This window comes from Nipponia nippon, unplaced genomic scaffold (assembly GCF_047370975.1).
Source record: "Nipponia nippon isolate SJK-2023a ecotype South Korea unplaced genomic scaffold, ASM4737097v1 scaffold_1, whole genome shotgun sequence".
Lineage (NCBI taxonomy): Eukaryota > Metazoa > Chordata > Aves > Pelecaniformes > Threskiornithidae > Nipponia > Nipponia nippon.
In genome coordinates, this window is record NW_028262290.1 from 129,639,755 (window position 1) to 129,667,480 (window position 27,726).

The window sequence follows — 27,726 nt, forward strand, 5'->3', positions numbered from 1 at the left end:
AGCCGCTCCCCTCGCCCCGCCGGCCGCTGCAGCAGCCCCCGGCCCCGCCGCCGCCTGCGAGAGGCTGAGGGGGAAAGTTAGCAGCGGGGCGCGCCCTCCTCCCCTCCCCACCCCCGCTCGGTGCCGGACGGCAGCTTCCGCCGCCCCCGCGGCGAGGAGGCGCGGGTGTCCCCCGGCGGCGGCGGCCGGCGCGGGTGCCCTGCTCCTCCCGCTGCCGGCGGCCGCCGCCGGGGCAGCACAGCTGTTACAGAGCCGCGCTGGTCCCTCCTCCCAGCTGCGGCTGCCTCATCTCCCCCCACCCAGCCCGTCCCTCCCCTCCGCCGCTCCCGACGCTGCTGCTGCCGCCGCCGCCGCCGCCGCGGCCGCCACCTCCTCCTCCTCCCCACCCCCACCCTCTCTCTCTCTCGCTCCCCATCTCTCTCTCTCCGTCCCGTTCCCCCCTGCCCCCGCCTCTCCCCGCCCTGCCGCCGCCGGCCCTGGCAGAGCAGGCACCGCAGGGGGATCTCGATGTAACACCATGACAGGCATCGCCGCCGCCTCCTTCTTCTCCAACGCCTGCAGGTTCGGGGGCTGCGGGCTCCACTTCCCAACCCTGGCGGAGCTCATCGAACACATCGAGGACAACCACATCGGTGAGTGCCCCGCGGGGCCGGGGCCGGGGCCGCGGCCGGGGCAGGGCAGCGCCGGGCAGGGCGGGCGGCGGGGGCGCCCTGCGGCGGCGGGCGCGGGGGCCGCGTGTGCGGCGGCGGCGGCGGCGGCGGCGGCGGGGCGGGGGGGGGGCACAAGGTGCAGCGGGAGCCGGGGCGCGGCAGCGGCGGCGGCCGCCGCCGGGGCCGGGAGGTCGGGCGGCGGGCGAGGAGTGGCAGGAGGGGTCTTGCGGGCGACGTGGAGGGCTCCTCGGGGAGGCGGCGTGCGGCGCGGCGGCATGGGTGGGTGCGGGGGAGGCGTGCAGCCCGCCGGCCCTGGCGAGGGGGAGTTAGTTTGCATTGGCAGGAGGGAGCGCAGAAGCCCGGAGGAGGCGGTGGAGGAGGGAGGAGGACGGGCACAGCACGCCGCCGGCTGCTTCCGCCCCGGCTCTGGCTGTCAGGGCTCCCGGGAGGGAGGGAGGGAGGGAGCCGCCGCCGCGGCAGCCATTCCGCTTCCTCCTCCTCCTCCTCCTCCTCCTCCCGCCGCCGCCGCCGCCACTGCGTCCTGTCAGCGCTGTTGCTAGGTGTGGTGGGGAGGACTGGTCGCGCTCCGGCCCCACCGGCCGCCGCAGCGCGGGAGGCGCCTCTCGGCGGAGGGACGGCGTGAGGGGGCCGGGGTCGGCGGCGCGGTGGGCGTGGAGGGAGGGCCCGGCGGCGGCGGCGGCGGGCGGGCGGGAGGCCAGGCGGCGGCAGCAACGGCGGGGCCGCCGGCCCGTGCCGCCGGTGCAGCCCCCGGGGGCGGGCGGGCGGCGAAGGCGGCCGTGCTGGGAGGCGCTGCCGTTAGCCGGGGAGCCCAGGCCAGGCCGCGGAGGGCGGGCGGGCCGGGCAGCGCCGCGCCGGATCATCACCTGTAGGCTCCCCCCACACCGCGCCGCTGCCCGCTCGGCCGCCGCTCCCCTCTCTCGCCCGTCCCGCCAGGGGCGCGGGGGCGGGGACGCCGCCGGGCCTGCGGGCGGCTGGGCGATGACTCGTCAGTGCCTTCCCAGCGAGGGCGCCTCATGGGCGGCGGGCGGGAGCGTGCGCAGGGGCCGCCGGGGCCGCCCCTCGGCAGCGCGGGCGGCGCCCAGGGGAGGAGGGGGCGGCGCGGCTCCCGGCCGGCCGCGGGCGCCAACTTTCCCTCTGCCCCCTCCGGCGGGACCGGCCTGCCCGCGCCCGGCCGGGCCTGAGGCGTGCCGGCGCGGAGGGTCTGCCGGCCGGCACCGCGCCGCCCGCCCCGGCCGCCAGCAAAGCATCCGGTCCCTGCGCCGTCCCCAGCCGGGCACGGCGCTGCCGCCGCCCCGCACCTTCGCGCCTGGGCCTCGGCAGGTGTGCTGCCGCCGCTTCTGGGCTGCTTCCCCCCGAAACTGTTCGGCTTTCTCTGTTTGCTAATAAAATACAGCGCTTAAACTGGCAAAGATTGAGCTAATTCTTTGAAGCAGACCAAGTTTTAAAATCAAGGGAAAAACACAAAAGTTTTAGTACCCAGGGACTGGAGACTCCCGTGTTTCATTAGAAGTATGAGGAAACGACATGCTGCTACAAAACAATGAAGCTAGCGTGCATTTCAGTTTATTAAGTTTTAATAGGTAGGCCTGAATACCTGGAAAAAAATCACCGAAGCTTAAATTGCGAGTGTAACGTTACATTAATGTAATGTTATAGGTCAGCGAGATGAAAGGTGTTGTCCTAATTATCACGATGCCTAGTATGAGGTAACAAAACCACATACCACAAGACTCTAATTTATGACTCGACGTGGTACAAGCGTACTGTTGTGATATTGTTGGGGTTGTTTTTGAATCTCAGATTCTGAGTTTTTCCTACACTCTGCATCACATTACACCAGGAAAGCTGAGGGGAAGCAGTTCCCCAAAATGAAAGTTCGTAAGTCATCTTATGTGTCCCTCAAGTGGATTATCAGCCCCTAGGTGCCACGGCCCACAGGGTGTCAGAAGAGATACGGTCCAGCCCACGTGGTCTGTGTGGTGCTGTTTAATCCTCGATCAGCGTTTCTGAGTCTTCTCTGCAGAGGGAACTTTATGCTGAAATACTGTAATTTTTTAATAACTGTATATTTAATTCTGTAGCCGGTATTCATTACTTTTTTCTTATCTCAAAGTTAAAGTATTACAGATTGAACACACAGGTACATTTAATTGAGCATGTCATTTGCCAAGACTTGCAGGACACAACTGAAACTTTGCACACAGGATATCACACATGCAGCTGTTTGAGTACAAACTGGCGGAGAATGATGTAAGGTTGCTCATGCTTCATCTCTAATGTTTCACCTCAGCGTGACGGCAGGTTAAAGTTGACCTGCTTGTGAATACAAGATGTGGGTATGTTACGTTACTCTGGCAAAATCAGTCGGGACTTGCACCGGTGACACCGAGTGTGGATCCAAGCTCTTGCGTGGAGGCTCAGCTTTATGGTTTGGTGCATGTCAGGGGCTCCTGGCACAGCTGAAGGATGAGAATCTATGAAAACTCACCAGATAAGCGCTCAGCCAAAAGATGATTAACCTTTCCAAAGGCATCTGGGAAATAAAGGAGTAAATGTCTGATTAGGAGCTTACAATGGAATTACTTCCTCAGTAAGCCTGATGCAAACAGCGTCCAGTTTTTGCTGTGATATAGGCCTAGAAATGTGCGCTGAAATTTGTTGCTTTGAAAAGTGACTGTAGTTTTTGTTATATAGAGCAAAGCGTAACATGCCATATAAAAAATACATTGCTTTGGACATTCTGTGTGTGCTGGAGGAATCAAGAAAACTTGATTGAGTTACATTCCATTATTAGTTTAAACTGAAGTGGGCGATTGCTAGGCAGACGGTATTACAGCGCAGATAACAAACCTGATGCTGCCAACAGCTCTGTGTGGGGAGGCGTGTATGGCACGGGCTCTTGGCGGTCTGGCTGCTGCAGTGCTGCTGCTCTGCCACATTTCACAGGATGGGTTAATAATCGTTCACATCATCAGTGGAGTGCTGGTAAGAATTTGGTCATTTTTCAGAGCTGTATTGCATCTTTGAAAAAGTGGGAAAAAATGCTTATCAAGGAATCTTTTTTTGGTCAACCTTGCAGATGAAGCTCAACTTAGTATAAGGAAACACTTGTGGCATTCTGGGGACAGAATATATTTGGTTTTTGAGGGATTCTGTAGTTGCTTTCCTTGCTCATAACGTAACACTCATGAATAATCATGTTAATGAAATAATTCAGTGTACTGTGGTTTGGTTTTTTTTCTCCTACATCTTAGTGGCTGCCTGATAAATTACCAGTTACTTGAAAAAGTATCAGTGCAAATAACCTGGGAGGGTTGCGCCCATTGGATGAAATACTCTGAGGTGGTGCTACATGCCTGTCAGCATATCAGCTGCTTTCTGGGTGTTGCATTTATGTAGTGAAGACTTGTGACGAGTTAGGCTAGCTTGGGAGCACTGCTCCGGGGTCTTTCGTAAGGCCCTACTGGTGGCCCCGGCAACGAGACCATGTTCTGCAGGAGGAACTCTTTAAATCTGTAGCAATACTGTCAAACAGTGTATTCACATTTTCTGTGGCTCACAGCTGAAAACAGACATTGATTTAAAACTACTGATTAGTAAATGTTTCTCTGTGAGCTTTTTTTTACCAGCACATTGTCCAAGCAATGTGAAGTGCTGTTACCTTCTCTGCAAATGTGCTGAGAAGGGGGGCTTTTAGTCCACCTTGCTAGGCCATGTCCCTGCCTCTTGGTTTTGGCTGCTCCAATCCCTTGCAGGTAGTTTGGTTGACTTTTCTGATGTCTCTAGTCTGGGAGCAAAAGGCCTAATTTACTGCTATTTGCCAGATTCACGCTGTAGAATGGAATGGACTTAATCCAGTCAATTCCCCAGAGTACTGTCGAGAGAAGGGGAAAAAAAACAAAAACCAAAAAACACCCCAACCCCGAACTGCTGAGTATTCAGAAATTTTATTTCATTCCTACAGTCCTGGTAGTGTCTTCAGCTGTGATGTTAGGAACAGCACCTCTGCTTCCACAGAGTGTTTCTGAAATTACATTTAAGTCTTAACTTGGTGTAAGTAATCTTCTGGGGCATTTTCAGCTGTTCATAGAAGTCCGGAGAGTCACACACTTTGGTTTCTGGGGTTTTTTGGGGGCTTTCCCCCCTCCCCATGATTTGATTCTTCCTCAATCCACCCATAGTTGAACTGCATCCTTTACAGTGGGGCTTCAAGTAGCTCCTTAAAGCTAGTTGCTAATACAAAGTTGACTCTGAAGAGTCAATATTTAAACTGAATCTCTTAACCAGATTTTGACAACATCAATTTATTTATTTTAATTTTTGCTTTGTATTTATAGTCAAAGAATATTTTTAATCACGTGTGCAGATGAGGTTGTTGGTTGTATGAACCACTATGTGTTCACTTAGTTTGCGATGAGTATGGACGTGCCATATGCAGCTGTGTGGCTGATTTGAGCAGTCCTGCTTCTCTGAGACTCATCCAACATTGAGGAAATGGATGTGAATAAAACGAGTGTCTGAACATACAGTGGTGGGCCCAAAGAGATGGAAGAGATACAAAAGATAAATCTGAAGACACTCTTACCTTAGTGGAAGTAGAGTTTGTTAATTGTATTGCACTGAAACTGCTAGTAGAATTTGAAGGGAAAAAAACCCCACATTCTGCTTTACAGTAATTACACAAACTAAGATGATCTAATATCACTGAACGTTTCATCATAACTTCGTAAGAAGTCCCAGTGTTGGCTAGCCTCCAGCGAGGTATTTGTGTAGTATTGCTGCCAGAACTGGGACTTATGATGCTTCTCATCAAAGTTGACCGATTCCCAAATATTAGGATGGGTCATGCAACAGAACAGTACTTGCTTTGGGAGCAGAGGCAGCTGCTTGCTTAAGTGATAAGATTAGCAGAAAAAATAAAACTTCTTCAGTAAAAGAATAGTTGCGGAAGACAGACCAAAATCTTACATGTAAAATATGTGTAAGTTCAGGTCATATGAAGGGGGAAAAAGGCTTTTTGAAATTCTGTGTTTGGTGGTAACTTTGACATCTGCTACCTTCAGTGACTTCAATTCTTATTTAATATTAGGCTGTCAAAGGACCAGATTCCACAGCAAAGAGCTCGAGTGGTTTATTAATCTGTTGGCTGAATGCGTGCAGCTTGCTTAAAGTTGCCCCTTTCAATATTTTCTCAGAAATGCTAATAACGGTTGTGCTGTGTCCTCACTTTGATAGTAAAAGGCGTTGAATTACAAGCCGGCTGTGAGCACATGCAAAAATGGCATTTGGTATTGCTAAAATGTGTGCTTCTCTCCCTTCTCCTGTGTTGCCCAAACTTCCACCAGCATGTTGGATAAAGTGCAATACGACATAGATGACAGCTTCTATATTGGAGCCCGCAGTCTGTTGTGTAAAACAAGCATGAAAAGATGCAACCCTTTGATGTTGCTACAGTTGAGGATGAGGGGCTACACACCAGCATTTATGGAAGGCCTAGCAAACTTAAGACCATATGGAAGATTTTGTTCCCTTAAAGCTGAGCTCTTCAAAGGAGTGTGAACATTGTTTAAGTGGCTACCATCGCATAATTCTCTTTTAGCATTTGCTGAATGTCTAATTTAACATTTGGAGTTGAGACTGGCTGTTTTGAAGAGGTGGTAGATCTTAACGTAAGGCTTTTTACACTGAGAGTGATGTGGCAACTAGATATATGGGATGCTTGGTTCAGTGTCTGGAAATTGGGGGACAGACCCGTGCTTAGTTGCCAGTGATGCATATGAACCTGTGGTCTTGCAAAATAAATGAACAATTACATGTATTTACCTCAGCAGTAGTGCTAATTATTGTTCATAGAAAGTAACTTTCTACATTTATGGCTACATTTATCTTAAGTTCATCCTCTGCCCAGTACTTCTACAGCCGTAATTTTTGTTATTTATTGAAAATGCATTTCACAGTGATGTGGAAGGGTGTACGTTCCGAAGATGTTGGTTATTCTCTTTGCAAGTTGGTGTGGTGAGGAAGGCTCTTCTATTTCAGGAAGGCTTTTCTATCAGGTGCAGCCTTTTTTGACTGAGTTCTAATCAGCATTTTTTTCCCCCACTTGTGATATTGAGCAGAGCAGGTTTTTTGATTATTCTCCAGTTCCAAGTCTTGTTTCCTTTGCTTTTTGGGTTTGAATTTAAATCGTGATAAAATGTAAGCGCAACATGTGTAACAAATTCTAGGTTATCTTAATCATATGGAGCTGAAATGTGTTCTTGTTCTGAGGTTACCAAGTACATCAAGGCTAAGGCATAAAGTGTTTCAATGGTGTAAAACTCGAGTGGTGTATTTTCTAGGAAGAAAGGGCTGAAAACAAACATCTGTGAACATGCAGCAAATGGATTTTTCCTTTTTAAGATTGAAGGCCTCACGTAAAGCCAATAGGGATCTTTCCTTTTTTACTCTGCCAGCTTTAGTGGCTTTGGGTGAGACCCGTTGCAGGGCTGTGTCTCTACCATTGGCAGGGATTGCTCCTCTTGTACGCCAAGAGATCTACACAAATACAAGTCAGAAAATGAAAAACTGAGGAAACATCAGGTAACTTGTAGAATTAGTGTTATACTTCACTTGTGTAGGGCCTTTGGGGGGAAATTTGTGGTGAGTGTCATGTCTACCCTTCACGGTGTGAGAGGATGTTTTCATAGCTAACCTGCAGACCTTACAAGAACTGTAAAATAATCAGGTGGCTGCCAGTCAAATTATCTTTTTTTTCACTTCATCATTTCTTGCGGAATGTGAGAAGACCAGGAATTGTGTAACAAAAAATAATTTGAGGAAGAGGTGATGCTAGAAGATGAAGAAACATATCTGTTCAATCTGGAGACAATATTACCTACCATTCCTTGCTCTTTATATCAAATAACGCAAATACAAACAAACAATCAGAAATATTTTGTGTCAAACTGCGGAATACTTTAATGCAAAAGAAATAAGTACTGAGGCCAGCTGCTTCTGGTGGACTCTTTATGTTGCTCCTGAATATGCTTTTTTTTTTTCCTTTATTTATAATTCTTTTTCTTGAATAAGCTGTGTTTCACTGAGAATTAATTTTATTTGTCTCTAGTAAGCACCAGTAATTCAAAATTTGGATGATAAACAGCTAGGTAAATAGTGGCTATATACACTTTGAGAAAGGCAGAGACAAAGATTTTGGTGTTAATTTGAAACGGCGGCAATTAGAGAATTGATTTGATAAATCAGCTGCGTTTAACAAAAAAGAGTCCTTGGTTTTAAGGGACTGTCTCTGTGAATAATTTCACAGTTAAAATTAAACAACCAATTCCTGTTACTCAGTGTCTAATTCTATCTTGAGACTTTTGGAAGTGCTTTGGGGGAGTACGTATGGTTTATTACACTTCTCTTTAGTTAGGAGAGGCTGGAGCAATATTCTGATCTATAGAATAGAAGAAATATTCCAGTTTATGGTTGAATGATTTTTCTTTGCTATTAATATTTGCATTTTTCACCCTGAATTCTTAGGAGGCCCCTTCTTAACCTTGTGCCATGATAAACAAGGGGAATGGATTTCTTCACCAGAGATGCTGGTGACACCATGGTGCTGTTTGTATCTCTGATGAGTGCTCAGGATGGAGTACATTACTACTATGCAGTTTCATTTTAGATACTGTAATTCATTAAAGAATGAATTGACTTAAATACAGGTGTTAGTTACATCTTTTTAATGTTCTATCTTGTGTTACAAAGGATGGAGTAGGCATAGAAGAAGAAATTTATCAGTTTAAGGGAAAAAATTGAGTGGGATTTTGAAGCCAAGCTGGTCAGTTCTCTATGTCCAAAAAGATTAGAATTTAGCTGTGGATGAATTTTGAAACATTTCTTCTGATTTTGAGAAAGATTTCACTTCGTACGAATAGAGGCCATCTTATTTTTTAAGAGTTTTTTTGTGAAATGCTGAGCACTTTCATTTTGAAATGTTGGCATTGCTGAAACTGCTCCAACAAAATGTTTTTTTAATTTAGGAAATAATTTGGACACTTCTGAGATTTCCCCCCCCTTTTTCTTTTTTGTTTTTTTTTTTTCCCCTAAAGACTGCTTTGTCAAACTTGAGTAAGCTGCAGATGTTTCTGTTCCTTCTAGGAATTCGTTTTTTCCCCCAACATATTTTGACAGATAGTAAATATTCATTGAATAAAAAGAACTGCTGAATATCTGAGTATGCTGTGGAAAGGAGAAATAGATGTAAAGTATCGCTTATTTCTTCAGCAGCGTGTAATGTAGTCACCATCTTAAATTCTGGGAATTATCCCCATAGAAGCAAGTGGAACTGTAACCCAGGAACTGGGAGGTAGTACATTTAAGATGCAAGAGATCCAATGTCACTGCTCTGCGAGATTGGCATGGGTACATGAATGTGAACTCAGCCCCTTATGCGGTAGATGACAGTGGCCTTCAGTGAAGAAAACAACACTATGTCATTATTTCAGTCATTTATTTTGATGCAATCCTGCTGTGTGTCTTCATCGCAGAGTGTGTGTGTGTGTGTGTATTAGTGTTATGGGAGTGACCTCAGAATTCATTTAAAGGCTTGATGTAGACTTCAGATGCTTGCCTGCTTGCAGGTGAAAGCTGTGTACCAAATTACTGAGGTCTACCCTTGCTTCCTTTGTCTTCAGATCAAAGGGCTGACATTGATCCAAGTAAATTTGGTGACAAGCTTATAGGGAAACCCTGGAAGTTTACATGTTTTTCTAGCAATCTGTTGGAGAAGTGTTGCAACTTCTCTAACCTGCTGTTGAGGAGAGGAGTGTCTGCTACCTCGCAGGCATCACTGATGATTGTACTGGGTTAACTGGGTGATGTGAGAGTGGTTAAGGTCCCAGTTTTGATGCAAAAAATAACAGTGAACCACTCATATACTTGCCGCTATTTCAGTTTGGGGCCAGGGAGTTTTTCTTACTGTTTATGCTGCTAAGCTCTTGGGATGCCTGCAGAGCCTTCCTACCGGAGTGTCGGGTCTTCATTATCTGAACATTTTTTTTGCATACAGTAGAGGGAGGGGAAGAATAAGTGGAATTTTAAGGAAAACCCCAAATAACTGCTTTTCCCCATAAAGCAAGAGCTTCCTGACTCACGTAATGAGTATGCTGATGTGAAAAAGATGGATTTGTGGAAGGGGAGTGAAAAATTGCCGCAGCAGCGACAGTACAGAAAGGGGAAGAGGCTCAGGAGCCTGCTGCTTTGTGCTCTCAGGCTGGGGGTTATTCATCCACACCCAGAGTACCACGGATGTGGCAGGGTGGACCAGGCAGTTGACAGCTTCATTGACAGTAACAAATTCACTAAAAATTGCTTAGAACTACTATGATATTTGGAGGGAAAAGGAAAGCTAAAAGGTGTTTGAACTAAAATCCCATGGTTGCACAGCCTTCCAGGGAGGAACTAGGATGATCTGGGGTCCTCTACTGTAGTTTTAAGTGCTTCATGCTCCTGGGAAGACGCGGGGCAAGGTAGTGGTGTGGTTGTGGAGGGTAGGGAGATAATATTACGTGGGGTTTTTTTATGCACTTTCATTCCACAGGACTACGCTAGTGAGTCTTCCTTTTCCCAGGCTCAGTGTAAGCACTTGCTATGCTTTAGAGAGACTTTCAAGCTGTGCTGTAGGACTCTTTCCACACAGTCCTAGCATTGGTTATAATTGCATTTTCCTTACACCTCAGAAAATCTCTTAAATTGACTAAATACTCTTGAACTATGTAAATGCTCTTATAGATGGGAAATGCTGACACCATAGCTATATCAGTCCTCACGCTTTACCTTCAGCAGCCTTGCTTAACAGTGGTTCCAGATTTTGGTCTCCGTCCTAGGGCAGCTATCCAGAGTTAGCTGCCTGTACCTAACTTCTTGGTCTTGTTTCAGCTATCCAGAATAACCCCTTTCTTGCTGGCAAGTTTTTTGAGATTGTGAAGAGCCTGTCTTCAGAGCAAGCACCCCGTCTTTGCTGACATTTACCTTGGGGCAGTGACCCAGGGCTCTCTTTAGACCAGATTCAGCGGGGAGATAAAGTCTGTGTTGGACACCGTGATCTGGAACATAGCTATGTGCCAGGGAGTTTTAGTGGCTTGCTCAACCTGCTTCCAGAGCCAGGGTAAATATCAAGAGCTTGTTCAGGTATGTGACAATAATTGGATGCCTGGGATAGGGAAAAGGTATTTGTTGCTGTTACCTTCTGTGGATATTTTCGATTGCATTCTTGTATTTTAATATTAAGTGGTTGGATTTTAATTAAAAAAATAAATTGCCTTTGAACAGCCTTTACCTGATGAATTTTAGTTCTGTAGCAATTTTCATATCTCTGAGTTAGAAATCATCATGAAAAAGATCGGTGAGAAATTCTGTATCTGCTCTTGCTATAGCTGAACTGTACGTATGGCCTCAAATGCATTTCAAATATTGAAACAAATATAATAAAAATGAGCATTAATTTATAAGCTTAATGAATGTTCTGGAGGTATATTGGGTTAACTGATAGCTGCATTTTTTTCTCCTTTCTTTTTTTAAATAAAAAGTGCAGTTGCTGTAGCAGTATCACCCTAATTCTACGTTACTCCACTGACCTCTGAAAATGTGGTGGGCGTACAGGTAGTGACCTCTTCTGTTCTTGCAAACAGCACAGTGTGCCAGCCACGGGATTGCTTACTACCACTATTTCTGGAGACGAAGGAATGTCTCTTCCCTGACCCTGTGTATATGGAAGCCATAGCATTTGCATTTGGAAACCAAATCCCCTTGCTCCGCCCCCCAAACCCCAACCCCTTAATAGTGGGAAGGAGTGGAGCTTTGCCTGCGATGGTGTAAGTGGCTGCTAAAGAGACTTGGTACCTCATGAATTCAAGATTGAGCCCAAACACATAATTTTGCAATTGCTTGTTCTGTAGTAGCAGGTGTGCATAAATATTGAAGGCGTGTTAGTATTTGTTTATCATCTCTAGTGGCGGTGTGTGGCTAGAACCATGGCATGGAATTGAGTATATAGCTTTCTGGAAAGTATTGTTAACTTACATGGTGTAATAATTTAAAATTTATTATGCAGTCATTGTATTCCATTAGCCTTGTTACATCGATAATTAGAAACAATAATTCACGCTGATCTTTCTGCATGTGTAATTTTAAAATATTAATTGTAATTGAAGACTAGGTAAATGTTTTTTTTCAGAAGGCTGCAGAGATGCAGGTGGTTCGGATAAGAAGTGAGAACTGAAGAGAGGTGGTTAGGAAGAGCCCACATGTTTAGTTTGTTTTTGGCAAATTGACACAAGATAGTAAACTGCAGAGGTAAGAAGAAACAAAACCTTCCAGTCTCTGTATTTTGGGAAGACAGTTGCGTGGGATTAGTCATCCTTTCATGACTGAAAAAACAACATACAAAGTGGGGGGTGGAATTAAAAAATTTCTTTTTTTCTTGTCTGTCTTGACCTGTGGGACAAAGACAGACCTTTACATCTTCTGTTCTGTCCTAGCTTTGTTTCCTGAACTAGGAAAATTCAACTCCCCTCATCACCTGCCACCTTTCTTCTTATCTGCCAAGGCCTGACTGGTGGTGGAAGGAAAGGGATTATAAATTCCATACCTACCTGTTACTGTCTGTGGAGGAAACTCTGCCCTGGCAATGTTTAGCTTTTGATAAGCAGTTATGTTCAGCAGAGCTTTCTGCTACACCTACACACAGACCACAGACTTTGGTTCCGGGTGCCCCAAAGTGGTTTGCTCTTTGCAAAGTAAGTATCCACCTAGAAAGGTATTACACATGTATTCTGTGGTAGAGTTGGTGAGTACCTGATTTAGACTTTTTAGGGAAATCAGAAATTGCCTACTGTTCTGTTACTGCTCTTAAAAAAAAAAAAAAAAAAAAAGAAAAAAAATCTCCAGCTGGTGTCTGTGCTCACCTACTGCTGACCCTTCTGACTGTTCGTTCTGTTCTCTTCTCCTGTTGCTCCACAGATGAGTGGTTTATTGGAGCCTTTCTGTCACAGCTGCTGCTGCTCCTCTGTCCTGGAACCACTGAACCACTTCATCCTGTAAAATCTCAAAGCCCTGTGAATGCTGATTGTTCTAATTTGTTTATTTTTGATGTTCTGTAGGGCAGGTGTGGCTTAGGAACAGCACACTTAGACATAATAGTATGATATACTGCACTTGTGTTGTTTAGGCCCCTGTGTTAGTACATTAATCATATAAATATGGAAGGTGCCTTTCTCATCTTCACCAATGTGTGTGATGTTTGTCTTTCAAACTGAAGACCTAATGCTGAAACACCAGGTCTCAGGGTTGAGGAGATGTGGATGTGCACATATTGGCTCCATTCTTTACTTATGTCCAATATCTTTCTCCTAATTTTCGCTCTCTTCCTTCTAAAGAAAACAAAGAAGCAGGGTATAGCAAGGAGTAAAGATGAAGAAATATGAAGTTGAAGCAAGGAAGGAAAGGAGTTTGTGAAAGACAAAGGAGTCTGCTTTTTTTAACGAGCCCTTTAACAGGAGGTCTTGCTTGGGGTTTTTGAATCTCAGAAGCCGGGCAGAGTTACCTGCCTGGATAGAAACCATGTTTTTTCTTGCTAGTCAGAGACATCCCTAATTCAGGAGCAAGTATACAGGCCACCCACTTTCTCCTGACTCACTTTGGGGTTGGATGTTTGGGGTTGTTCATGCAGTCTGCTTGAGGCATGTACTTGATGAGATTCAGAGCTCTTAATGGATGCCAAAAGTATCCTCAGTACACTGCTCGCAAAGTCCTTATCTAATTTATCTTGAAAACCTCTCTTGTTCCTATTACTAAACACCTCCTCATATTGGATCACTTCTGTAGGTTATTGCAGCTACCTTTTCAAGCTGTCTCAATTCCTCATAGTATTTTGAATTTCCCTCCTCTGCAGGTGACCTGTCATGGTGCTATTTTTTAACTCATTTTATGTAGATCATGCTCCTTAAGAGCAGCACTAATGATCTGGATGTAGATAACTCCCCTCCATATTTTCATTTTGAAGCAGAACTTTACATATCTGAGACTTGAAATTTTTTGCTTGGCTTTGCTGCTCTGGGATGCTGAGAACTGAATACTCAGTCCAAAGGGCAGGGTTCAAAGCACTGGTTCTCAGTTACTGACTGTGTATGCTGAAGCACTCCTGGTGAAGAAATAAGCAATCTCCTCCTCAGATATGACATATCCTCTTCCTGTTCTTCCAAGAATACAGTAGACTTTCTCAGTCAGTTTTAACGTTTTCAGGTCAGTTTTAAAGCCATCCTGTTTCGAGTCCTTGGATTTGTTAAATGTTGGCCTGGTGGCCCATCTCTCCTAAACAAACATTGTTTTGTTGCTGTTGTAGCAGAACTGCATTTTTTTCTTTCTTTCTTCTTTTTTCCCTTCCCCTTTCTTCTCCCAGTGGTTCCACAGCAGAACAGATCTCTCTTCAAGATCATAATGGCCTTCCCTTCTGGGTACCTTTTGGTTGCTTTCTACCTTGTTGTCGTGGGTAGGTGGCTTAGTAGAACAGACTTCTTAATAATAGCTTCTCTGGCAGGCAGTCTGCAGCTAATTTTGAGACTGTTTTTATGGACCTTCTCTCCTGACTTGCGCACCGATTTACTCACCATGAGCCCATTGCAGCTTCCCACCTTTGAACCTCTGGAGTTAAGCAATTGCACATCTTGCATGATGGCAATTTTTAGAATCCAGTAGGCAGGGCTAATGACAAGCACTCAAGAAAGCAAGGTTCTTGGCTTGTAGTTTTTTTTCTTTCCCCCCCCCTGACTTTTTACTAAGAGCAGAACATAAGCATGAAGACCGTTAACCAGAAAGTTTCGCATTTGTATTTGGGTAGATACAAATCTGATTTGGATTCCTTTCCAGGACAGAATTCTATCTCGCAAGCATCTGAGACAGCAAATTGGCTGTGCACCATTTTAAAACAATGCACCAAGTTGAACTGCTCTTTGTTATATATTTTGAGCCCCAAGTTGTCTTACAGCGTGGCAAAGGAGATCTGCTTTCTCTGTTGGTATCCTTGCTGTGCAGTGTGTTGTTGATCATTAGGTAGATGAAGCTGAAGTCTCACAGTCCTCTGGTCTCCTTGCTCTCTACTAGTTGATGCTGTGGTGTCATGGCTGTGCAGTAGGATGTGGAAAAGGAATCCTACAAACAAAACAACTAGTGAGTAATCATGTCCTGAGCAGTATGAGTTTACCTGGGCAGAACAACATACTGCCACTTCTAGTTGAGCGTATATCTATGCGAGTTCAACAAAACAGGAGCTTGCCTGTATGGTATCTGACAGAACATCACGTGCTGGCTGACACCGAGACGTGCACTGTTTGGTGCCTCTGGTTGCATAGGCGATCGCTGGGCTGGGCTGTGCATCCCAGAGAAAAGCACAACTGTGATATTGCTCTGTTTGTAACACTTTGACTGTCATATATCCATAGATACACTCCTGAGTTTTCTTTGCTTTGAGAGGGGAGAACTGGTGATTTGGGGGATGACAACACGTATCCTAGTTTTTGCATAATCAGCGTAAGATACTTTTCTAGAGGGGTTGATATTTAGGAAGTGCTGAGCTCTTCACCCCCTGAAAACGGATGGTCTTTTGCATTGTCTCCTTTTGGTACTGAGTGCTTTTTAAAATTGATGTATATGGTTTAGTTAAACAAAGCTGATCGATTGTATGTGGAAAACCTGTAGTACTTACACTGACTTAAACCGAGTTTGGCAGCTCTTCCTACTCACGGCCCGAGGAAAGAGAAGACATGGTAGCGAGAGGTAGACCTGTGTAGAGGCTGCTCCATCCTCCCTTCTGGGATGCTGTTTCTGGAGATGGTGCAGGGCAGAGCACAGAGCTGTTTCTGTGCTGTAGCACAGATTTGAGAACATTGCATTTCTAGTGATTTGATGGACTTGTTAATATAATAGGAACTTGTTTAGCCATAATTTTGTTTCTATTGCTTAGGATGTGTTGTAATATGAAAGACATCCAGTAACGATGACGTGACCTTATGAGAATGGCTTGAATGACACATTGGCTGGCTTGGGGAAATGCAGACTTTTTAGCAGATATCTTGGTTGGAGGAGAACAGAGAAAAGCCTGTTGTTTGCCTGCCGCAAAAATGTAGTAATAATGAGATATGTTGCTAAGTGTGTGTTTGTCAGTTGTGTTGAAGTGCTCAAATAGCCGCAGTGATGGTCACAGTTTAAGGAGTTAGATAAACGGCATAGTGTCTTGCCGTATTTTAATGTTTGTTCAGGGCTTGAATTTGAGGATCAATTGTGGGCATTCCCTGAGAAGGAGCAAGTTCCTACACGTTTTGTGATCTGCGGGTCTCATGCTGAGTGAGCGCGTGTATGTGGCTGGCTGATTTTTATCAGTTCCAGTTTTGAGGAAGCAGCTTATACAGAGCTCTTCTGATGAGGAGTAAAGATCTTCAGATAAATACAGTCTTTTCCTGCTGATGTACGCTTGTGGTGGTGTCAGCTTAATGGTACTATTTTGAACTGGATATAGGAAAATGAAAACAGTGCTCCTTGTTTCCTGAGTGTGGGTTACCAGCACTGCACTCCATAGCTAGCTGTCAATACAAGGTGTCGGGATTAAGTTTTCCTTTTCGGCATATATCCAGTGTTCCCAAAGAACTGAAATGTGCCAAAGATGACTTCTAAAAATCACCAATGCCTTACCACTAGACAGGGATTTCTGTGTTGTTTGTGACTTCCATCATTTCTCCTCTGCACCCAGCTTTTAAGTTAGTTGATCTGGACCAAGGATTTAGAGTCCTAAATTTTTCTTTGCCGTTTCCCACTGCTTTAGCTTGACTGTAGGTGAACAACAGATAAAGCATTGCCTGTAAGAGATAGCCACCACTTTTCTGTGCATATATGGACCACAGAGGAAACAAATCTGTTTATTAAATACAGTGTAGAAGTGGAATTTGTATGGTTTTGTCTTTATGTAACTGTGAACCAGCATTACTGGTGCAGATTCTGTCTAGCGGGGTAAGGGAAATAGGAAGGCCCTTTGCAAAGCAGATTGGAATAAGATCCAAACTACTTTTGTCAACACAGTGATAATAGGTCTGGGGTTTTATAAGATTTGTGTTGCTTGTTTTGCCATCTGATCCCCTTCTTCATGGCTATTTCATTTGGTGTAACAGATCTCAAACTTTTGCTTCAGCATTAATATTGTAAAAGAGAAAAGAATAAAATGCCAACTCTGTGTGGTGGTGTTGGTGTTGCGTTTGGGGGTGAGGAAGGTTTTTTCTGTTTGGTTGTTTTTTTGAAAGCTCTGCCACCTTCCCCTTTTTTTGCTAAATCTTTCAACGGATCTTAAAACTAGTGAAAATCCTAATTCTCAGCTTTCCTGCATCTGGCCATGTCACTGTAGAAGTGAAAATGTTCCAGATCTTGGTCTGATTCATGAGCGTTCACCTTGATTTAGGTGGGAGGAGGAAGGGAATACTTTATTATGAAAGAAAACATTTGAGCTCCTCAGTAATAAAGTAAACATACCTTGCACTTCAGCAGGAAAAGTGTTGATGGATAACAATGGTAGAATTATAGTTCAGTTGATTGACTGTAATAATAAACATTAATGTTTGGCAACGTGTCTTTTCCATTTAGAAGTGACTGCAAGGATTACATGGCTCAGCAAACCACGGAGGAGGAGAACCAACCCGGGAAGTGGAACCAGTCCTGGGCTGGTGGCAGGGCTGGGTCTTCTCCTCCTTACAGAAATTGTTGTGAGATGCCAGGGGTGTGTGTGGGCAGGAAGGATTTGTGCACCTAGGACACAAAGAGGTAATTGGCACCTCTCAAAAGCAAAACCTTTTGAATGATCCCTGACATGCTTGGGTCGCACATGGATTGCACACTGCTGAAAAGATCCCAATGACCGTATCAGGAGATGTAAGCTCATAAATAAGCCTATACATAAATATAGAAAAACGAACATATACATGCATGAAGGATATTTACACTTCCTTTGTCTACATGTAAATATGTTACACAGATACTTTGTTTTTGTTTTGGGTAGGAAACTGAAGTCCAGTTTCCCTTTCAAGGAGGTGAGATCACAGATTTCAAAATGGGTTTTACTCTGGAGAGAGTAGATAAATACTTTCTATTTCTGATTGCCTTTTTTTTTTTTTTTTACCAGATGTTTACAATAACTGTACTCTTGTCATTGTTTTTCTCTATCACACATATCGTGCTGCTGAGACTTTGATAACTATCTCCTCCCAGTTGGTTGTAAAAGAGAAAATCTTAAATGGTCCAAGTATGTGGGCAGGTGAGGTGAACCATAAATACTTATCCCAGCAGCCAAGTATTTTAACTTCTGAGTTTCGTGTTGTGTCTGTGAGCTTTAATTTCAGAGCAGTGTCTGTGAGACCATTTCTGAATCCAGGGTTTATTAAGTGCTCCAAGTGTTCCAAGGACTTACTATTTTTATTACTTGCTGTATTTATTTCTTGATGTCTTTTGAATGTGCTATTTTAGTATTTCTTTGTTGTTGATTTTTTCTTTCTTTTTTGATTTTCCTATTCTCAGTTTTATCTGGTTAGAGCTTTTGATGTGGCAAATGTTGAACAACTTTACGATACATCATCTGACTACAGTAGGACTTAATGACTCTCATACATTCTTACTTGTAGCTCCATGAATTTGGCAATAATTCATTGGCTTTTTGACATTGATAACCAGAAGCTGCTGTAAGATGTGTATTAGTAGTACCTGAACCTGGCTTGAAACAAACAAACAAACAAACAAAAAAACAAAACCCAAAAAACCCCCACCAAATTAAAAAAAGTCATACCCTAAAGGAGATGGTAAGTACGAGAGAGAAATTATACAGCATATCAGTGCTGTGAAGACCGGCAGAGTATTGTGTGTAGTCAGTGAAGCTGCTGGGGCTGGCAGAGCAGGCAGGGGTGCGCTGCAGGCAGCGACGCACAGTTTCAAGGGGGTGATGGGTTCTCAGAGGAGTCCAAAAATGAGGCTGTGAGCTAGAGGTCAGCAAAGGGAAACTGCCTCTCTGCCTCTGCTTTTCCTCTGTTTTTCTGTGAAGTGATGGGATCACGCTTCCATTGTGTGTGCTCAGACCAGGAGACTATGCCCAAAATAGCCCTAGGAAGGTGAGGGAGAGATGGAGACCCTAGATGAGTAACAAGGTGCTGTGTCTGACTCTCTTATTAGATTTTTAGCTGTTAGAGGAGTACTTCTATCTCTTTTTTTAGTGATCTGGGATTATATTTGACCTTGTATTGAATAACAAAAATGTGGTGCTGCCAGGTTGTCTTTGCAGAAAGAGAGAAACTGGAAGAAGAAAGAATTGATGAATAAAATGTAAGCAGTGGTTGGACAGATATTGTAGAAGGAATGCTCTTTCCTGCAGTTAGCAAACCTTCCTCTCTTCTGTTTTGTTTTTATTTTATTTTTCACACCTCACGAGTCCTCTCTGTTCTTCATAAACTCCAAGAATTGAACTAAATGGAGTCTTTGAGGCTGGGGTAAAAGATTTCATTTGCTAGTAAGAACAGATTAGCTAGCTCTTTTAAAACAGAGATATATTAAAAGATTCCCGAATGATTGCTTTTCACTCAGAAAGTAGTGTTAAGTTGTGAAGTCACTGAGGATCAAAGCGGGTGCTGGTGAGCAGCTTGTCCCTTAATGAGTGTCACTTGCCACATCCTCATACTCTTTCAGTGTGCTTATCCTGCATTTGCCTTTCTTAGACAAGGGACAGTCTGTGATGTAGTTGCTTTTCTGCGCGTAGTACTGCTGCAGTGCCAGTGACGCGGTAGCTGGAAAGGAGTGTGCCTGTGATATTAGGTTAATTTTAAGTTACCTACTGAAGCCAGTTATTCTTGAATCAGTTCATCTGTAGAAACCACTGCCCATAAAAGAAGCTATGGCAGAAATCGCAGGCTACGGACGTGCCGTTGTTGCTCTTTTTAAGAATGAAAACCATATTGTGGTCTGGCCTAAGGCCGCCTTGTGGAGTCTGACACTGCCGTGAAGACAGCTCATGTTTATTTTCTCTTCTGCCTTCCTTGTCACCCCACACCTACACACTCCTGCCTTCTGTCGTGAGCGTGAATGGTGACTGTCCGAGGTCTCCATCATGAGGCAGGGCAATGTTTCTAGGTCACCACGCTCTTCTCAAACAGCACATACATTCACAGGTGTGTGGTTTTTGGTTTGGGGTTTGTTTCTCCCCCCCCCCCCCCCCATCTGATTCTAGAGAGGTTTGCCTGCAAGATAAAAGATTAAAGTGCTTGCAAGGGTAATTTAAAACTGTGTGTGGTTATAACCAAGTTTTTATATAAACTCCAGCTCTGCCCCTCCTCAATTCATGTCACTTCTTTCACATGAACACTAGTATCTGAAGGCCAAAAGAGGGTTTTCTAGTGACTCGTAGGTCATGTTAAAGGTAAATGTTGCCCCCAGTGTTAGAGGGCTAGAGTGAGACTTGGATTACCTTGACCCTGTTTACCTCCCAGATGAGAACAGGGTTTTGGTTTGATTTTGTTGGTTGCAGGTGCTTACAACGAAACTGTCTCTTCCTATAATTCACTAGGAGAGTTGGGAACTTGCGTTAATATTTTGCAATCATTTGTTTTATTTTTCCTCCAGTCTGTTTTCCTCCCTCCTCTGAGTTTGCTGCTCCCCACCCTTAGCCACTCTTGCATTGGTCTGTCCTTAATCCTTTTGTACCTTGGATTGTATTCTGCACTGGACTGAATGAGGTCTTCTGGATCATGAAAGTGCACAGGCAATTGTGTCTCGTAATCCTGTTTATAAGTGGTTTTGCTTCTGTTTTAAAACACATTCTGATATGGCCTCCCATGAAGAATACAAAGTGTTAAAAACTAATTTTCTGTGATATTTACAAATCTTATTCAAATTTCCTGTCTAAGTCTGAGCTAGTTCTTCTTCTTTCTTTTTATAGTTTTCCTCTTTCCTATTTCAGTGTCCAGCTTACCACATTTGGTGCTTTTCTCTGTTGCATATGAAACTCAAGGAGAAACATTTAACTTGATGTGCTCTGGTCTTTAAGAGTGTGATTAGTGGTAATAAAATATTTTTCAAACCAGCTTTGACATCTGTCATTGTTGTAAGTATACTGTATTGAATGCTGGCACTAAGCATATGTGAGAGGGACTTACCTGTACAGCTTTGGACTTCAGGTGTTTTATTCAGAATAAAATGTGGTTTTTTCCCTGTAAAAGTTGGGCCACTAGTTAAGTTAAGAAATGTTAATTTTCACTAAAGCGGGGACCCTAGTGCATCATGCAGTTTGAATAAGTGTACTCTCAGTTTTTAGGAGTCCCCACAGCACCTCACGTAAGGCTGAACAATTCCTTTGAGGCTGCTTCTGTGGGACTGTTTCTTTCTATTAAGGTCTCTGTACAGAAGACCTTGTTCTTGGTTGTTGGTTCCCTGTCTGCATTCAACTGATTTTCTGCTGATTTTTAAGTTTCAGTTGTTTAAAATCTTCATCTCTGGAACTTTCTTGGCAGTGATAGTCCATACTGTGTAGGATAACTTTTTGTGCATGTCTTGCCTTGTTTTGTTTACATAGTTTTGTTCTGTAGCAAATGTTTCTCCTGTTACTTGCAAATGCGCCTTTTCTCCAGGAACTTTGTATGCTGTCAATTATTTTAGTTCCCAACTGCAAATGTCCTGCTGCTTTAACAACTACTGCTTTATCTCTTTCAGTCCCTGTCGTGGGTATGAGCTCCCGACCTGTTGTGTCATGGTCTTGAGGTGAGAGCCCAGTTAGCTGCTAAATCACACGCTAATGGTCTTTAAATGCACAGCTGTCATATCACGTACACTGATGGTATATTTAATGGTAAATCATGCAGTCAATGATGTAGGTATTTCAGCTTTATTTCTTAGGGTTCCAGCTAAAAACATGTTTCGGAAAAATCTGGTTGTTAGCCATCTATTCAAAGAGAAAAAAATGTATCAATAAGGAGAGAACAGTATTAATTATCATGTGTATGTACTATACTAAAAGGGTTTCTGGAAGTTTTCCAAACAAAAATAGAATGTAGTATCTCAAGATTTTCACAAAAGTCTGCATTACTCTCCTTGTTTCTCCTACCAGAAGCTAGATTTGGATGGAGCAGCAAATGTACAGCATAAAAGTGAAGGATCAGTGAGGTAAGGTCCAGCTCCTGCTGCTTCAGGCTTTCCTGAAGAAGACCAGCTCATAGGTGATCAGGATGCATCTCCAGACATGAGCTATATCTTTGAAACTGGACTTCAGTTAATCATTGTCTGGCACATATAAGAAGTTTGTAAGCAGTGGGGGAGCAGGCAGGAGTTGGCATGGGAAGATGAAGTATTTTTGTATGTGTCATCCTGGATGTCCCTCCCTTCCCAGGTCTTGGTGAAGCCCAAAACTCACTTTTGGCTCTGTCCCAGATCCATGATTTTGAGGTGGGATTGGCTTTTTGAGAAGGGGATGATTTGTGCTTAATATGGATGTAAATATTTTTACTGATCGTGCCTCCTCAATACTCATCTGTTGTGCTCATCTATTTCTTAGAAGGTCTTCTGCTTCAGCTTTTAGGATCTGACATCGCTAAACTTTGCAGCCTAGGGCTGTAGAGGGAGGGGATTGTGTCCTGTCTAAAATACTTCAAGTAGCAACTCTAATCCAGGATAGAAAAGATGATGCTCAACAGGCTTGTAATAACTACATCAAAAAACTGTGCAGTGGGGGAAGAAAGTGCTTCTGCTTTTCTTTAAAAACGTAGCACCATAAAACATAAGAAGATGGCTGATGTACGCCAAGTTATCCACTTTGCACTGATACAGCTGATGCCGTGCAAATCCTGATCGTGTCAGTGTATCGGACTAGCACATGCATGTCACAGTGAGCTATAAAGGCACCTGCCTGCATCAGTATGGAAAATAAAATCTCAGCCTATTGCCAAACACAAGTCTGCGTAATGTCTATAGATGTAAATCTTCCGTTTAAGCCTAGTGTCCTCCTTGAGAGGATTAAGAAGAAAGGGTGGTATTTTCTATTAGAAAATACTCTCAGCTGAAGAGGTTAATTCTGAGTACTTGCTTTGTGCTGAAGGTACAGTGCATCTGTTCTCAGCTTCCTCTTGACTTCTGGCTAAGTAGCGGTAGATCAGCCTAATGTAATGTGAATACTGTAAAACAATGAACTGTAATGCCCTTCTTGTGGAATGCTGCAACAAGAAGAACTGTTTTAACATCCCCTTTGAATATCCCTTTTGTATCCCTTTGAACATCCCCTTTCTATATGTTTTATGCAAAAATAACCTGGCCCTGAGTGAATGCATACCTGACAAAGGTGTTTGAATCCCACAGTTGATTAATTGCGCAAAGAACAAACTTTTAGACTTTGGGAGTAACGCATGTTCATTTTCCTCCCTACCTCCTGTTGTTTTTTTCATGCAACGATTGCAGCTAAAAGAGGCAAGAAAACTTGCAAGCTGTCAATGACTACGTGGTATTAAAAGCTTTATAGTCTCCCCTGTGCTATAGGTATTTCCTGTAATTGGCAAGTTCTGTGACTGAGAAATAAACCAGAATTTTTCACTCCATTGTATTTGCTAACAACACAAGGTATGGTATTCAGATACAGCTCATGTGTTGCACTTTTAAACTGTTGGAATTTTGCGTGCAATCCAAAAGGCTTTATATTTTTGTCTGTTTTGCTCTTAAACAAAGGGGGAAGGAAGGAGATGATGGAGAAGGTGATTCTCTATCCAATTTCCATTTTCTTCTGCCTTTAGAAGGTTTGTAATAATGTTGCTGTGTACATGCAAATGATGTTAATCAGGAGATTTTCGTATCAGCTTTGTCAACGTTTACATTCACTTTACACATTGAATTTGCATTTGAAAAGGGCTGTTATAATCAACATTTAAGGGATAACATAGTCAAATTTACATTTGATTGAGTAGAAATGTTAAGTAATTTTAGCTGAGCTGTTGCTAGGAAACAAGCCAATGTTTTTGTTGGTTTTTTTTTTTTCTTTAATCCATACTGTCTTTCTATTTAATTGGCAATTCATCTGGTAATACAAGAACACCAGCACTCAAACAATATAACTAATGTCTTTACTACGTTTCTAGATGCATAGTTTTCCTACTCATCAGAACTTAAGGTGAAGTTTTGGATAAATATGCTTGTAAATGTCTAATAGTCATCCTTGACTACTTTTTGTGTGTGTCATCATGGGTAAAATCAGCTGTTTGGCTTGTTTAAAAAATACATAAGTTCTGGATGTTTTTATGATAAGCTTGCTTTTTGGAAGTATACTAGCGCATTTCCTTTTTTCGTGGTCGATGTTTATAATGTTAGTCACCATTCACAGAACATCATGCAGCTGCCCAAGAGTTCAGCTGAGTTTTGTGTATGACTCCTCAGGGTTTGTGTAGTACACTGTTTTTGTCCCTATCCCGGGTGATCGTTTTGATAATTGCGTTATTTTCATTCAAGTGGGCAAAACGAATCGTAACTGCAAAAGGAAATCTTCCGATTTCGGGTGTGCTCTGGCCGTCGGTTGTGTATCTCTTGGAACTTGCAGGAGGACTCCACAGCTTGGCACTTCGCTGCAGTGTTCATCTGGCAAAAATGCTAATTAAAGGGAAGAATAGTTCCTATTCATATCAGTCCCAAAGCATTTCAAGTGCATTATCTGTGTGGAGCATATAAATGTGGCTATCCCCTGAAACTTGTTACAAGGCAGTTGAAGGAATGTGGCTCCTTACAAGGCCAAATAGAGACTCTCTTTCCTCCCCACCCCGCCAAACCAGACAGAGTAAGATTTTGCTGTAGCTATGCTGTTGTCCTCACTTCGTGTACCCCAAAGCTTTTTACAAGGCCGTCAGTCAGAGGCTGGTGGTACGGTGACTCTGCAGGCAAAGATAGCAGCTGTTCTTCACAAGTCAATAGCTCACGAGCATCCCTGGGCGTCCAAACTTCTGCAAACCCGGGAAGAGAGCTGGCCCAATATTATCCCTTTTTAATCCCTTCCGAAAGCAGCAATAATTCTTATTTTTCCACCTTCGTGGTCAAGCGAAGTGGGCAGATGGGCTTCTACCTTGCGCACAGAACTAAGAGGATTCAAATCTCGGTGTGACGTGTAAACCTCATGGCTTTCTGGCTAGGGCTAGGAGTGCTACTGGCTTTAATCATATTGACAGTAGTTTTGGGGCTACTATTATTGTAACACTGTGTAAACAGTACAGGCATTCCAGATCCACACTGCAGGAAAGACTGCGGATTCCTTATATTTTTATGGTCTCCCAGCGGTATGGACTGCATTCCTCAGATTCTGAGTAATCCGTGCATGTGCAAAATATGTATTATAAAATCTGATCAGGCAGGGCCTACCGTCGCAGTGGAGCACGTGGGTTTCCTTCAGTTCTTAGCACCTGTTGCATTCCTTACTGGAAAATACTGATTAAAATAGCTTTTTCTCACTACTCATTTTATTTGTCTTTTTTAAAAAAAAAAAAAAAATTGGCCTCCGTGGTGCAATGTGGTTGGAAAGAAAGCTCAGGCAGCTAATTCTCATTTGCATACTCTTAATTTTCATGTGTTGGTAGCTGTGAACATGCGGAGGCTTTCCGAGCCTCTGACTCCGGGAAGAAAGGTGTACAAGCTATGTAGCCTAAGCCCCACTACGGAGAGCTGCGTTTATGGAGGGAGAATGGGTTAACTTGGTGGAATAAGGTGGAGAAAGAACAAAGGAGGAGTATATCTGTATGTCAACGTAACAGAAAGAGTTCTCGTTCATACAACAGGAATAGGAAGAACAAAACGCCATGCTTACATGTAGCGAATCCTAGTAACTTTAAATAGCCAGGAGAATTCAGATGCTCTACCCAGCTTTTTAAGTGGTTAGCCTGGTAACACGCTCAGGCTGAGTACGGAAAACTGAGGACATTTGACCAGAGCATTGAGGACTGTAGTGTGGAGGGTGGGGTGTAGCGTGCGTGTGCGCACGGGTGGGAGCTTGTGCGTCTCACTCCTGGCGTGCCTCACTCCTGCCTCCTCTCTCTTCAAGACATAACTTCATCTGGCTTTCTCAGCATGAAATCTTGGTGGAGACAGAATGCACTTACAGACGTCAACTGCCTCTATGTAAAACTTCATGTAAATGGCTATCTTCATGTAGAAATTACCCTTTGTTTGTTTGTTTTTACACTGAAGCCTTACAGCCTTAAGGTATGGACAGGGTCTCAGGTGGGATGCATAACAAAAGACAGGAGCTATCACTTAGCAAAGCCATCTAGTAGTTCTGTTTAAGTATTACTTTAAGTGACTTAGAAGCTTTAGTACCTTCCACTGCTCCCATGTGTTATGTGAAATGTTCAAATAGCATATGCAGTTGCCTTTTGGGATGCTGGCCATTGATACTACATCTGTGTTATGTAGTGCAAGATCACTGGGTACTGCTAGCTTGTGCTAACTGGATGCTTACAACTCCTTTAGAACTTATCCAATGTTGGTTTGGGGTTTTGTTTTGTTTTGTTTTTCCCCTGGAGTAGTGACTGCAATACAGAACAAGTGTGGGGGTTTGTTTTGTTTTTTCCTGGACAGCATTGTAGTAGAGACTGAAACACTGTCTGATTTTACAGGCATGAAGATGCACAAAAAATGTTCTTATCTGATTAATTTTGTATGCCAAACTTTCATTCTGGGTGCTGGGTTGAATTTTTTGTCATACTTGAATTTGTCCATTGCCCCCACCCCTTTTCTGGAAAGGCGGGGGGCGGGGGGTGTAACCTAAAGATGGATGCACAAATGCAACTTACGTTATACTCCCCCTCTTTAGAAAGGTTTCTTGACCTAGCAGAGTCTCTTTAAGAGATGAACAAGTAAGTTCTACTTAATTTTCATTATTACTAATAAAATATCCCTGTTCAATTTTTTTTTTTTTTTTTTTAATTGATCTCAGTTACCATCCCTGAACCTCTTTATAGTTCCTTTCCTGGGTATACAGCAATGCTTATTCACTCATGCATTCACTGTGTTTTATCTTCATCTTCAGAAAGGAAGCCCAGGACTTGCTACGTGTTCTTAGTTGTGCTGATCCTTTAGTGTTTTACTGGCTGTATATTATTATATCATTTTATTACTTGCTGCTTTGTTTTAGCTTCAAAGAACTCTCCTTGTTATTCCTCTATCTTACCAATTAGCTTCCATTGCTGTAGTTATTATTGAGGTTGCTTACTGTCAAGTGGTGCTACTGGATTTACTTTCTCCCTGTGCTTACCGTATAGTTGTTTTCATTGTTTTAAACTTCCAGGTGTTTGTATCCACCTCCTTCGTGACAGTTTCCAGTGATGGTACCGTTGCTAGCTGCTGGCAGGTGGAAGTTTACAGGATTTTAGTCAGGCTAATTTCTTAGTGAGTATCCTTCTGCAGAATGAATAAAAGCACAGCAGCAGTAGACAGCCAAAAGGGACTCCTAATACAATTGAAAAAATGACCTGGTGTCTTGAATGTTTACTGCAGTAGTCAGGTTTTTAAGAGTAATGACCTACTGGATTTATTGTAACAGTACTTTAAATATGGGTGAAGCAAATGTCTTATTTTATTTTTTTTTTATGAGTATGCAATCTTTGTGTCTCATCAGTGTATTCCTTTGTGTTAAGCCTCTTCGCAGGAGGTAAGCATGATTGCGTAGCCCTAAAAACAGATATTCATCCTTCTTGGTGATAGATTAATTAATTGTTAACAGCAATTTAAATATCTCATGGAACTGCGTACAGCTTGAGATATCCAGCATATTTTGTTTGAATGGCTGCACGTAGAAAGTATAGTCTAACATGAAAGTAAAAGGATTTCCAACCTCCTTCCCCATAAAATGTTGCAACTCAATGGGTATAAAAGGCACAGTCTACTCTTCCTAACTCTGTAAAATTCAGCTCCATGGGTACTTCAAGGTACACAGAAAGAAAAGAAAAAACTTTAAATCTCATTAAAGCCTGTTGCTGATTCTTGGTCA

General features: G+C 43.5%; 1 protein-coding gene across 1 annotated transcript in view; it reads left to right on the top strand.

Moving 5' to 3' along the window:
• The first annotated feature begins 396 nt into the window (after positions 1-396).
• JAZF1 (JAZF zinc finger 1) overlaps positions 397-27,726 on the top strand; it is a 200,628-nt gene continuing 173,298 nt past the window's right edge. The window contains exon 1 of the mRNA XM_087772454.1: positions 397-632. Within this exon, the coding sequence (XP_087628580.1) occupies positions 518-632 (115 nt within the window). The 5' untranslated portion in view covers positions 397-517. The remainder of the gene's footprint in view (positions 633-27,726) is intronic.